The following is a 13,972-nucleotide window of genomic DNA, read 5'->3' on the forward strand; positions in this document are numbered from 1 at the left end:
TGTCTTTTTAAAAGTGAGTGTGTGTGTGTGTGTGTGTGAGAAGTCTTTATTTAAATAATTCAAGTACAACCAAAGAGAAAATTCCTCCCTACTCTATTTCATTAAAAATAAAGACTCAAATGACTTTCTGGTATTTTTAGTTTCCTTTCTAGGCAATCTTCAGAACAGTCAATATCTTCACAAAAGATAATTTTTTCTAAGTTAAAACTCCAAATGTTTTTTTGTTATTTTAAATGTCATGGGTGTTTATATATATATATAAAAAAAACAATAAAATCAGCTTAAAATAAATTTATTGTACAATACAAAAAGTAGGCATACTGGAAAATAAAGGTACATTAAATATACAAAGCAAATGAAGAAAGCTCAACAACACAAATGTTTTCATCCAAACACTAAGATAAAATGCACAACATTTATGCTAAAAACAAAATATTTTAGGAAGAATATGCATTTCAAATGAAATGTTAATGATGGCAAAAAAAAAAAACAGGAAAAGAAAAGAAAAATACGCTATCATGTAAATGCTTGAATATCAAGAATCAATAATGGCTGGAAAAATTAAACCCAACAATACTGGGTACTTCTCAAAGAACTTTATTTGAAAAGGGATTGGGAATACTGAGGGCTGAGCTACACCGCAAACTGGCAAAGCGTTCCCTTCCTTTTCCGTCAGTCTGCACTCACACTCACAATACCTTACCTCTTCTCACACTAACGTCTTCCTACAGACACTTCAGATTGCTTGTTCCACTGCATATTTAAGTGTGCATTCGAACATTACCAGAATTATATATAGGAAATGCCACAAATTAATTTTGAAATTTACAGAAATATGCACACCATATAAAAATTGTGTCAAGTAGTTATTTTATAAAGTAGAGCCAACTTTGACTGAAACAGCAAATTTTAAGTATAAAGAACAGAGGAAAAAAACTAAAAACTAAAATCTTTTCTTCCAATTAAGGTGTTCAGTGACTAAAAGAAATGTTCAATGTCCATAGGAGGAGCAGTGGCCAAGACTTATGAAGCACCCAGTTAGGAAATGCATCTGAACACCGGAGCAACAGAAAAGCCTTTTCTAAAACTCACCATGTAATTATTTAAATACAAAATTTAATACTTAAATTAGTTCAAGGTTTTTAGGTAGCACTTCTCTGAGAAGAAACTTCTTTCCTTAATATCATAGCTTCCAACCTCAAAACAGAGCTTCAGGATTTTCTACACCTTCTTACTTAGTGTCAGTGAAGTATTTTTTCCTGCACTGCATTTACTCTGACAGAGTCTGCCCTACTGAACATATGCTATAAGGCTTTTATTCTCAACCACTTGCCTAAAATTTGCAAGTTTAAAAATGAGTTTGAAAAAATAAACTTAAAATTGTGAGAAAAAGAAGATACATGGATGAAGGAAGAAATGTAAATAAATCCTACAGAACTTTAGCATCACTTTGCCAAGATCGATTTTAAAAATAATACGTATAATTGCTCTCAATCGGACTAAATGAAACCTATGGTTCTCTTGAAAACAAGTTTTGATTCTCAATATTGCATTTTTAAGACAAACAGAAGCATTCAGTTTAACAAATATTTTAGTTGCATACTTAATACCTTCAGACTAAATTCATTTCATAAGTACTCTAATAAAAGTTCAAAAAGAACAAAATTTATGAGATGTCATAATTTATCACAAAATTTATCATTAGCACTTATGAAACATAATATTACTGAAAGCTAAAAAAAAACCCAAAATTTACCATTCATACTTAAATACAACAAAAAATTACATGAATAATATGAAAATACAATCCATTTTGAAGATATTCACTGTCTCTTTTTCTGAGCAACTAACCATGATAGCTTTTGAACAAGAGAACAGGTCATTCTCACACATCTGCAATTCTTTGGCTGCACGGGTTCAGTGAGTGTGAAACACTCCGGATACATCGTGGTTCTGACAGAACAGAGGAGTTGCAAAACAAAACAAAAACCCAGATATATTTTAAAGTATTTTACAAATTTTAACTGAATTTAAGTATTTGGAGCCAATCTACCACTCTAACTGGCATATGTGTAAACCAAAGCTAATTTCATAATCTACCGCTCTTTTAAACGAAATCATTTGGATTACTCTGCCTTATTAGTTTTTTACTTAGCATGGAAGTGCTCTTTATTGTCACTGCCAATATCCTATCAGGCATAGGACAGGACATAGAACTGGAAAAGAAAAACAAATCCAATAATACTTTCAATTTAATATGTAGGTTATAGAACTAAGGACAATGCGGTTATTTGACTATATAGTTAAAATTTTAATGTAAGTAAAGAAATTGCATTTTTGTAGTTCTAAAAAATAAAGCAAATTTGCTTTATTTGTAAATGCTCTTCTAAAAATTAACAAATCTTTTTATTTCTTTATACAAAGATTATAAGCAAAAAAAAAATTTTTTTTTTAAGTTTTTATGGCTCCAGTACCCAAGGTTGATAGCAATGAAAAACTCGAATAAATACTTAGTTTGGAGGGGGAAAAGGCTAAAGCTGTTTCCAAGGTTAAAAGAAGAAACACCTGCAGCTAGAGCCCGTCTCTAGCTCCTCTCCCCCAGACTCTCCATTCTATACACTACAGTTGTAGAGGTGTCCTCACTCGACTCTGGTGACACTTTTTTCCACACTGTGTCTTTTAAAGCAAGTTCTTGCTGGAGACTCTCATAGTCCAGTGGTCCAAAGGAATGCTAGTTGTTCAAGCAACATACACAATTTATTAGTGCACTTGAGTGATGAAAGGTCCAAGCTATAAAATGGTATTTTTCAATGAAAGTTATTAAGAGCCATCAATATATTCACCCACCACCATCTGACATCTTGTTACATGTTACTCATGTTGATTGGTAGGAAAGTTCTACACCGTCAGCTTTCCAAAGTTCTCAGATATTATCAAAGGTTACTCTGACTGGAACTAATACATTTAAGCTGGCACTTAGAAAAATGCTCTGAGTACGTATTAAAATTACTACTTTTAAGCACTTTTCTAATGTACTAGGTAATTTTATTCTTCATGTGGAATACAAAGGAATGTTATTAAAATTCAACAGCAAGTCCTTTGGTCCAATGAAAAAGAAAATTCAGTCCTGATCTTAATAGTAGCTCTAAAAAAGAAATGCTTATGCATGAGGCCACAAACTGATAACAACCAAGACCTTCAGGGTGCTCAGCAGGAAGTACTAGTGCTTTCTCACTGTTTCTGTCAACCCTGTATCAGGAAACATGTTCTGGAAAAAGTGTTTTGTCTTCCGTGGCCTTTTTCTTATGAAGTTTAAATGTACCTTTCCGTTTACCTATCCATTCACAAAGTAGACAATGAGCAAAACTTAATCCCAAACAATAACTGACAAATATTAAGAGCAAAAGGCTTTAAAAATTAGATTTATATTACATAAAATCTTCCACTATCTTATTTTAATGTAATCAATTATAAAGCAATTACATAAAGCAGCAGAAACCAGCACTGCTGCTAAGTTAAACATTTCCAGTTTAAATATCAAAAAATGATTTTAATATATCTATGTCCTAGTGCCTGAAAATAAAAATGTCAACATCTTATTTATTTGAAATTGGCAAAGACATGAGACTGCTAACAAACTGAAGTTTGATCTAGGCAGGCGAGGCTACTTCCCCATCTTAGAGAAAACCATGGAGAAGAATCTAGAAAGGACTGGCTTACCCTCTGATCACCACCTTCTCTCCGAGGATCAAGCTTTTTTGCAAAGTGTCTCAGATTATCATAGTTATGGAAGTTACACAGAGAAACAAGATCCTGTAAAGAGTAACACAGAGTCCACTTAAGAAATCAGCTTTTCACTGGTTAGTTTCCTTCATATAAACATTACTATGCAGCCTCACTGGTATCTCCTAGCAACCACACCGCCAGCTAATCAAACAACCCAACAGTCAGGAAGAGGAAGGACCCCAGGGTAACAACTCAACAGTAGGGCTCAGTTTTTAATAGGTCACATGAAGGGCAACTTATGTAAAATACCATAAACTATAAAAATACCATAAAATTTATCTCTAAAAATCACTTATCCAGCCAGGTGTTGGTGGCGCACGCCTTTAATCCCAGCACTCGGGAAGCAGAGGCAGGCGGATCTCTGTGAGTTCGAGGCCAGCCTGGGCTACCAAGTGAGCTCCAGGAAAGGCGCAAAGCTACACAGAGAAACCCTGTCTCGGGAAGAAAAAAAAAAAATCACTTATCTAAAATACAATACCATTCTCTAGATTTGTAAAATGTGTAAGTTTGAACAGTATCTGAATTTTAATTGGGAAGCCCACAAATGTGAGCACTCAACAGTGGCTCTGGGAAGTAATAAATGAAAATAAACACAAAGCTGAAACATTAGCAAGAATTAGTTGGTAACAAACCACTAAACTAAAAACAAAAGCACATAATTTTTAAAACTTGTCTTTGTTTTTATCTGCAGTATAAATTGCTTTGATAACTCAATTATTAAAAGAGATTTGAGTTTTAATTCTCTATTGCTGAGCTCTTGAAAACTTAAAGTAAATTATAATCTAGGAAATTAAAACACTCAGCAGTTAAGAGCACTGGCTGCTCTTCCAGAGAACCCAGGTTTGATTCCCAGCACCCACATGGCAGATTACAACTATCTGTAACTTCAGTTGCAGGGATAAGACACCTTCTTCTAGCCTCCAAGGACACCAATTACAGAACATATACATGTAGGCAAAACACCTATACACATACAATTTTTAATAAAGTAAACATAAAATAAAGAGAATGTTCTGAAAGAAAATTAAATGGGACCTGTTTTTAGAGACAATTTGAATCTTCTGTTCAACCACCTCCAACACAACCTAGTCAACTAGTTCACAGATAGGAAAAGTACCAAGGGGATAAAAACCCTACACAAAATAGGTGGAAGAGGAAATTCCTGGACACTGGACAGCTTGTATCCCCCCGCCCCCAAGCCTTTTTAACTAAGAAAATTTGCTTACGTGACAGAAGTGAATTCCCTTAACACTGTTGCCCATCTTGTCAAGAGGAGGAGACCAGCACATCATGCCCATGACGTTGGGGACAACTAAAAGAATACCCCCAGCAACTCCGGATTTGGCAGGTAGACCAACCTGAAAATAATGAATAAAGGGGGCATTCATATAAATATTTTAATAACTAAAAACATTATGTTTGAGAACAGTTTCACAATTAGGGCACATGTAAGGCCAACCTTGACAACCTGAGTTCAATCCGTGAGTTCTATGTGGAAGGAGAAAAGGACTGACCCCCCCCCAGGTTTCCCTCAGACCTCCACAGGGTAAGGTAAGTTCTCCATTAAAACTGCTGTATAGATATGTATCAATATATTCATAATACAGAAAATGAGGTTCAAAAGTGATTGGACTACAGTAGAACACAGGAAAAAAATTCAAAGACATTTTGTAACTTAATGCACTTGAATATGAACTCTGGAGCTATGAATGTTATTTTACAGAGCTGTAATCTTAAAAAAGCATACTGATTCTAAATATAATAGCCTTTTCTAAAAAATATTTCATAAATAAAAACTGAGGAATTACATTTTAAGATTTTCTGAAGTACAGTCAGAAAAATAACCAAGGAATAGAGAAATGTTAATACAAATTAATCTCCTTCAAAAAACATGCAAGATGGTTATCACTGTATAATGGTGGAATAATTATAATAAAAATTAGCATTTTCTGCCAGAGAAAGTCCTTAGTAGATTACTAAGATTCCGATACCAAGTGCTTGACAGAAATGTACCACTGCAGCAATCTCGCAAAAACTAAACAAAACAAGCAAACGAAACCATCAGATCACATCTGCCAAGTTATAAGAAATACAAGGGAATACAGAACAAGTACAGAGTTCTGAGAAAATATACAGAAATAAATGACTCAATGTTTTCAATTAAAAACAAGTTAAAAAGAGATCGTGAAAAGAAAAAAGAAAAAAAAAAAAAACCCCAAAAACATTATGAGCCTTATTTACTTTCCAAGTCAAACAAAATGTAGAACTACACAACCACAATTTATAGTACTTTACAAGTAATTTCAATGATTAAGTATTTTTCTATTAAATTTAGTGGTAATGTTAAATGATAAAACATTAACAGTTTTATATGCAATAGTTAAGTTTTTGTGGTACTACAAAGCTGTGTTATGTATTTACAATTACATACTGGAGTACAACAAGATTTAAAAAAGCAAGTATGCACACAGATGAAACAAGATTGATTATGCATTCATAATTAACAAAGGTGAATGATGAATAATATGAAATCCATATTATATAAATATAGATAAATAAAAAGAAGTTAGAAAAACAATTTTTGGAAGGGCATTATGATGTATCAACATAATAAGATCAAATACCTTCATATTTCACAAGTGCCAAATACACAAAGATTAAAGAACATTTTTAAACACAGAGAAACTGGTCTTGGAAAAAAAAATTTTTTTTCAAGTTTTATTAGTATATACTTTACTTTTAATCAAAGACTCAGGCCTCTTGTGTGCATTTTCTGAGTTTAAGGACTTCTTAAGGTACGATCTATCACAATGCCAAGCATCAGCAATGAAAACCACAGCTACTAACCTTGTATCATGAAATGCCTTCAGAACATGAAGAGTGACTGAATTCTTAAAGGACATCTCGCATACTATGTAACTGTACTCCTTACTCATTTGTAACCAATTAACCTTGAAAACAAGCCTCTCTCCAAAAATAAAACAGCTGTAGAAGCAAAGTTCAAACTGCATTTTTAAAAGTACCAGTCTAGACGAGATCCTTGCAAGAGAAAATTAATCAGCATTACTTACATGGAAGGCAAACTGCCCCGAGAAGTCATACATGCCACAGGAATGCATCAAACTCAGTGTATTTCGAACCGCCTCAGGACTGAGGACTCTCTCGCCCGTGATTGGGCAGAAGCCACCGTTAGCCAGGGTTGCGGCCATCACACTGGCGGACTCGCACGTCACTTCAATGGAGCACAGCTACAACAAAGAACAAAGCTGAATTAGGAAAATCTAGGCTCCTGGTGTTTTGTCTCACCTGCCTTCTATCACAACCTATTCATCTGATATCACCTACAAATCTGAAATACGGCTTCAAAAGGGATGATTTTACTCTGAACTTGATGACATTTCTAAGATTTCAACTGACCAAGTTCTAGTCATTTTAAGATTTATTCAGTTGTCCAAATTTATAGTATTTTGGTGACTGAATTAGGTGAAAAAGAGCCAAACACCCTAAACACTAAGCTTTTTTACTGCTCTATACAGTATTCAAATTTGTTTAAACATTAATGTTTTCTATCCATCATACATTATTGTAATAGGAGAAATAAGCCATAATATCTTTTAAGATAAAGTAACCCTCATCAGCATGAAAAATGATCACTAAATGCATGCTGGGGGGGGGGGGTTGATGATGATAAAACACGTAACATTTCACCTGTAACAGAGCTTAGCATTCCAATTTACAGAGCAACAAACCAAGGACAAACAAAAATAGTTCAGACAGCCTGAGTGCTCCATGAACCTATACAATGCTACCTTTTAAAGCCCCTATCAGTTGTCATTTGCTATTTAATGTAGACACTAGACATATCACAACAAACAAAAGGACAGAGCCTAGGTAAAGTGAAATTTTTGAATGGCAATACCATCAAAATAACAGAAATGAAAGCCAAGGGTGTACTCAGCAGAACGCTCGCCTTCCATATTAACAAAGCCCTGAGTTTGATTTCAGCACTGAAACAGAACATCAACAGCACTAACACTTGATCTCACAAACCCAGATTTATCCATAAACCTAAAGTAATATTCCTCTACATTTTATTTTTAGTTAGCAGCAACCAAAACGGAGGAAAGAGGAGAAGACTGGCTTCTCTAACTACACCAGTTGTTACACTGGCCCCCCGAGCAGAGTAGGAAAATGCTTTCTAAAAGAAGACTTAGCCGGGTATATGTTTGTAGACACCTTTAATCCCAGCAGTGAGCTGTAGGTTGGAGGCTAGCCTTGTCTACACTGTGAGTTCCAGGCCAGCCAGACCCCATCTCAAAACAGAGAAGAAGGGGATTCCCATATCACTGCCTAAGTAGGGAAATGCTTAGAAAAACAAAATTTAAATTCCTTTAATCATTTCCTAGTTCATACTTAGAATTAATCAATTTTGCCTGTCATAAAGATATCGTCTCCTAACTGGACAAATACCAGTTTAAGAACCATTTCCTGATAGCTTGATGCTCACTTAAATTCACTTCTCAACAGAGAGAGCACCTCTATGGCTGTCTCGATTCCTGTACTAAAGAATCGAAATTTCACAATGTAGTTAAGTAGTGTGATTTAAACTGTAATAGCCAAAACTAAGTAAGTGTTTTATTGGCTAGAGTAAAACTGCCACTGATTTCAGGAGACGGTTCCGAGGAGTTCTACACATTTTGTGCTGTTCAGTGCTGTACTTGCTGGGGAACCAAACAGGGCTCAGAACCCAAACAGGTCATTACTGAATTGAATTTTATATGGATAGACCGGATTCCCAATACAGCTTTCACACTGAGTAAATGGCATCTAGGACCTGTACTTGCATCAGACTTCATTACCAACCTCCCATAATCATCTGGTAAGGATACCAGAAGCTTAAAAATCAAAGCGCCTTACTAAGACAAACACAAAGTAAACCAGGAATTTAAAAATGTGGTCTATGCATATTCCTATTACAACTTGATTAGGTAAAATACACGAGGAAGGAACGGATTTCAAAGAAGGCTGTACTAAACTGGTATCTGTACCGTAGGAAATTGTGTGTGTGGGATGCTCCTCAACCTAACACAAATATGAAGATCTCTTAGCGCAGTGGAACACACATACTATGTAAGACTGAAGGCACGTGCTGAACAATTCTCAGCACCAATTAAATCAGGATCATTAAGATACAGTGAGAGAAGATAGCCAGACAGTACAAAAGAATGACATTTTAAAATGCCAATAGAAGCTCTCTGAAAACCAAAGTTGTTTGTAGGCAAAATAAAAAAACTAAGAAAACAGAGTAGGAAAAACCAGTTTCTAGAACTGCCATTTTCATCTAAATGTATTTCTATACTGTTTTCTTTGTTCCATTCTGATGTGTGGATTTTTAGGAGCCTTTCATGACATCTTTTCAAAGCCAATGGAAATTTATTTTCTCATGGCCTAGAGTATATCCAAGACATAAGAATTTTGTAAAATGTGATACATCTATTTATGAAGATACATTATACAATCATGAGCAAAAATTACCTGGAAATAAAAATCTAGTATCCCAACCATGTCTGTGCCTTCTGGAAAACACTGAAAAAAGCAAAATCCAAATTCAAAAAAAAGCAATGAAAACTCAGGCAAACAAACAAACAAGCACATAAAAAATACATCAGTGTTAAGTTTAAGATGTATAAAATGTTTCCCTTCATATCAAAACAGTATGGAGTCCATAAACACTATGAATGTAAAATAAATAAAAGCTACATCACATTATATAAATTCCTAAATTCTATTTTAAGAGACAAAGATTAAGTAATTTGTAATTTATCATCTTATTGAACCATTCTCTTAAAGTTCTTTAAAGGAAAAAAAGTTTATCGACACTAGTCAGACAATGAACTTCAAAAAAGAGCAACAAACCAACCAGAATTTACACCAACACTGTCAGACATTCTAATACTACCAGACACATAAAATCAATTTAATATTAACATTAGTAATTTGTTAACACTTGAGTGCTTTGTAAAAACTTTTCACTTAAAATAATTAAAGGCTATTGTTGAGTTCTTAGATGTCACTTCAGTAAACAAAAATAACGTTGAATAGAAACAAAAATTTAAAAACCTTCTTTTCTTTTAAGTAATATCCTATTGCAAAATTTCGGTCTCCACTTTCCCGTTCAGACTGAAACCTGAAAGAAAGAAATTAGTTAACTTTATGATTGTTCTTGAATGGTGTAGCAAAGCACAGCATAAAGAGGGTGACCTGACACTTGGTCAGGACTGCTGATTTTGTCTCTATCTCAACAGAACAGGGCGTAACTCTTTCCTTACTGTTTGAAAGGACATGCACTCAGACCCTTTCTAAACTGCACATACTTTGAACAAAGGAACTAAAATCGACGGAAAGCTTGTCAAACTGTCCTGTGGAATCACGAAAGCAGACTGCGCTGAGGGCAGTGAGGGGCTGTGACACATCAGAACAACAGTGGTCAACCCCACCGGGCAGAACAACTACAGAAGCGGGAAACATGGCTGACACCTGATGCATCTGGGAAATGGTCCATGGAGAAGAATGGAGGACCATCCAACTACCAGAACCCAGGACAGCTGTGTGTGTGTGTGTGGGGGGGGGGGTGTTGGAGACAGGGTTTCTCTGTGTAGCCCTGGCTGTTCTAGACCTTGCTTTGTAGACCAGACTGCTCTTGAACTCAAGAGATCCACCTGCCTCTGCCTCCCAAGAGCTGGGATTAAAGGCACAGAGCACCACAGCCTGGCTGTCAGATATTCCGCAATGGTGTGTCTGCCTGCTGTGTGCTCGGTCTCCATGGAGGCCAGAGGGCATCAGGTCCCCAGGAACTAGAGTTGCAGATGGTTGTCAGCCACAATGTGGGTGTTGGGAATTGAACCCAGGTCCCTTGGAAGAGTAGTCATAGATCTTACCCATGAGCCATCTCATCTCTCCAACCCCAAGGACCACATTTTTAGGGGTATTAAATATCAAAAATGTACACAAAACACAAGCTGGAAGGCTTTTAACCAAGTTTCCTTGTCAGATCGTATTTTGAAAGTATAACTGATACCAGCTGGGGAAAGGGAAAGAAAAAGGGTTGAGATACAGTAGACTACTGAAACGAGAGCTGAAGAAAATCATTCATGTTCTGTTCTTGAATTTATTAATAGTAATGTGATTACGTAGGTAATAGGGGGCTGGAGAGACAGCACAGTGATTAAGAGCATTTGCTACTCTTACAGGGACCAGAGCTTGGCTTCCTTAGGTGCCTCACAGGGCCTTATCTCCAGTTCTAGGTGATCTGATGCCCTCTTCTAGCTACCATAGGCACCTTAACACAGACAGACATACACATCTTTAAAAGTGTACACACACACTTCTATGTATCTATCTATCTATCTATCTATATATATATATATATATATATATATATATATATATGTATTTATCTATCTAAAGAAGAACAGGCTGTCTGTCTGTCTGTCAATCTATCTATCATCTACCTATCTAAAGAACAGGCTAGGGAGATGGCTCATTTGGTAAAGTGCTGCCGTCTAAGCACAGAGATTGGAGAGCAGATTTCCAGAACCAACTGAAAACCCAGGTATGGCAGTGCATGCTGCCTGGAACCCCAGTCCCTTCCCTAAGAACCACCACTCTCCACCCCCCACCCCCTACCCATACACTTTTCCTCCTTTCTCTTCAGAAAGGAGCAGGCCTCCCATGGATCAGCCAGCCATGGCATATCAAGTTGCAGTGAGACTAGGCACCTCCTCTCCTATTGAGTCTGGAAGAGGCAACCCAGGAGGAGGGAAGGGTCCCAAAGCAGGTAACAGAGTCAGAGACAGCTCCTGCTCCCACTGCTAGGAGACCCACAAGAGGACCAAGATGCACAACTGTCACATGTGTGACCTAGGTCAGGTCCATGCAAGCTCTCTTGGTTGTGGTTCAGTCTCTGTAAGACCCTAGGAGCCCAGGTTAGTTGATTCTGTGGTTTTCTTATGGTGCCCTTGACCCCATCCATCTCCCATAATCCTCCCCTCTTTCACAGGGTTCTCCAGGGTCTGCCTACGGTGTGGCTGTGGGTTTCTGCTTCTTTTAAATGTTTCTTTCAGGTAATTCAGACCCAACTAATTTCCTTTGATGACCAAATTCTAAGTAATGAACTATTCACTGAAGTAAATTCTAGGGTCCTAAGTAGACTGTGTGCACATACGTATGTACGTGCATGTGCTTGAATGTCTATATATAAGAAGTAAAACAGTACTGAAAACAAAATTCTATAGTCTGATTACCAGGTGAATTAAAAGAAGTCTGACCAACTAGAAAAGCCCAAGTAACAAATTAGACTCACGTTGCATTACTGAATCCAACATATTCATTACCAGCCATCTTATTCAAAAATTGCATCACCTACAAACCAAATTAAGAGTATTAGTAACCAAAATTAAATGCTTGAGGAATGTAGTACGGAAGCATGATTCTGTGTTGTACTTACATAGTCAAACTTCTCAGCATTATTTACTCCTTGCTGTAAAGAAATGAAAGATAAGTATGTTAATAGAGACAGGGCTGAGGTTAAGTACAAAGCTAATACAATACAAACTTCAAATTGCTACCACTGTATTCAATGCACTGCACAGTACTTTTACATCTAGGAAATCCTTCTAAAATAGCTTAATATTTAAACTTTTGTACATGTCAACACCCATATGATGAAAAAATACAGAATCACAAAGGGAATATACATTTAAGAATACATTTACTAATCTCAGAGTTACAGAAAACAAATCACCCCAGAGCCCCTTATCTTTCCTAACAGCACATGGTTTGCGAAAATGTTAATTCCACAGTTTCAAAACTTTTAAGTTTGCCCTTAAAACATAATTAATAATATATAAAGAATGATTTTCAATTAAGAACAATGTATTTTTAAAAAGCAAAGTCTTTCAACCCGTATTGAGTTAGAAAACTGAGTTGTTGCAAAACTGACTGATCTTTTCTAGTCCTAACTCTAACATATGCAAATGCTGGCTACATTACACTAGCATGGATAGAGCTCTACCCTCTCTCAGTAACTCTCACTTGTAACACTATTTGAGCTAAAAATTTTTACTTCATAGTTCTAAAAAATTAACTTCAATTATAGTTAACATTAGGCCAACTCAGAGTGTGGAAGATGTATTGTTTCATTACTTCCAGTTATGACATGTTATCTACCACAAATGTTATTAGGAAAATGCCTGTGTAATGTAGATCAGTGCAAGTAGCCAAATGGTTTCATTTTACCTCGACGAAGTTTACAAAGCAGTAAGCTGTAGATCTGAAATCAAACGTATTAATTGGTGATATGCACCCAACAGAAACAATACATCTCTAATTTCTAAAGCAGGATTCAAATAAAATAATCTGACAACCATTTTAAAAAGCAATTTGTAAGAATCTACCCTCAAAGTTCCGAAGCATTATAATTTGGAATGTTGTTACAGGGAGATTGTTCCAGAGTGTCATCTACTGAATAAAAGCAGGTCCATTCTCCCTATACGAACTCAAGTTATGACTGATAAATATGTGAAACCCAACAAATCAAGCTATTTATAAACTAAAACCACACATACATAATCAGCAGCAGGAAGAAACACCACAGTATGTCATCAAAATTAGACATTAACAGAACTTAAATAATGTAAAAATAACTGAATGACAGCTAGAGTGTAACCCCTATGTTACAAAAGGGGTTATATATTTTCTCTAAAGCATCCTGACATTTTTAAAGCTTTCTTATAATATACCAAAATTAAAAATGTAGACATGTAACTCCAAAGCTGTTCAATGAAAAATAATTAAAAGAAGAAATTACCAACTTCATTGAACTGTTGCAGTTGTCAAAATATTCCATAGATCCTAATGCTGTAAAATATGTAACAACATTTAAGCCACGAAAACCTTTTAACCTTAGAAAAAGCACAAAAAAAAAAAAGCACAACTGTGTTGTCATATGGATAATCACTGGTTACACAACTAATCAGTATAAAATAAACAAGTTACATGAACTTTCATTCTCTGACCTAAGCTGTTCCCTGTGAAATTAATACAAGTTTTCTTCATTGAATTATAAAGTTTAATATAAAAAAATTTCTGCTCTATGTGACATGGTCACATACGTGGTCTATTTTAC

At 35.7% G+C, this 13,972-nt stretch overlaps 1 protein-coding gene across 4 annotated transcripts in view; it reads right to left on the reverse strand.

The window, feature by feature from the left end:
- The window catches only part of Gls (glutaminase), a 65,170-nt gene that overhangs the window by 23,112 nt on the left and 28,086 nt on the right, over positions 1-13,972 (reverse strand). Inside the window, exons 1-8 of one of the 4 annotated variants that reach the window (XM_028886697.2) lie at positions 13,655-13,708; positions 12,293-12,325; positions 12,149-12,207; positions 9,907-9,973; positions 9,322-9,372; positions 6,858-7,034; positions 5,013-5,144; positions 3,721-3,813 (exon numbers count right to left, since the gene is read on the reverse strand). In XM_028886697.2, the coding sequence (XP_028742530.1) occupies positions 3,721-3,813; positions 5,013-5,144; positions 6,858-7,034; positions 9,322-9,372; positions 9,907-9,973; positions 12,149-12,207; positions 12,293-12,325; positions 13,655-13,693 (651 nt within the window). In that variant the 5' untranslated portion in view covers positions 13,694-13,708. Of the gene's footprint in view, positions 1-581; positions 2,791-3,720; positions 3,814-5,012; positions 5,145-6,857; positions 7,035-9,321; positions 9,373-9,906; positions 9,974-12,148; positions 12,208-12,292; positions 12,326-13,654; positions 13,709-13,972 lie in introns of those variants that run through there. The other 3 variants (XM_028886678.2, XM_028886687.2, XM_028886675.2) reach the window with 3 other exon arrangements.

The sequence above is a fragment of the Peromyscus leucopus genome, chromosome 13, assembly GCF_004664715.2.
Source record: "Peromyscus leucopus breed LL Stock chromosome 13, UCI_PerLeu_2.1, whole genome shotgun sequence".
Classification (NCBI taxonomy): Eukaryota; Metazoa; Chordata; class Mammalia; order Rodentia; family Cricetidae; genus Peromyscus; species Peromyscus leucopus.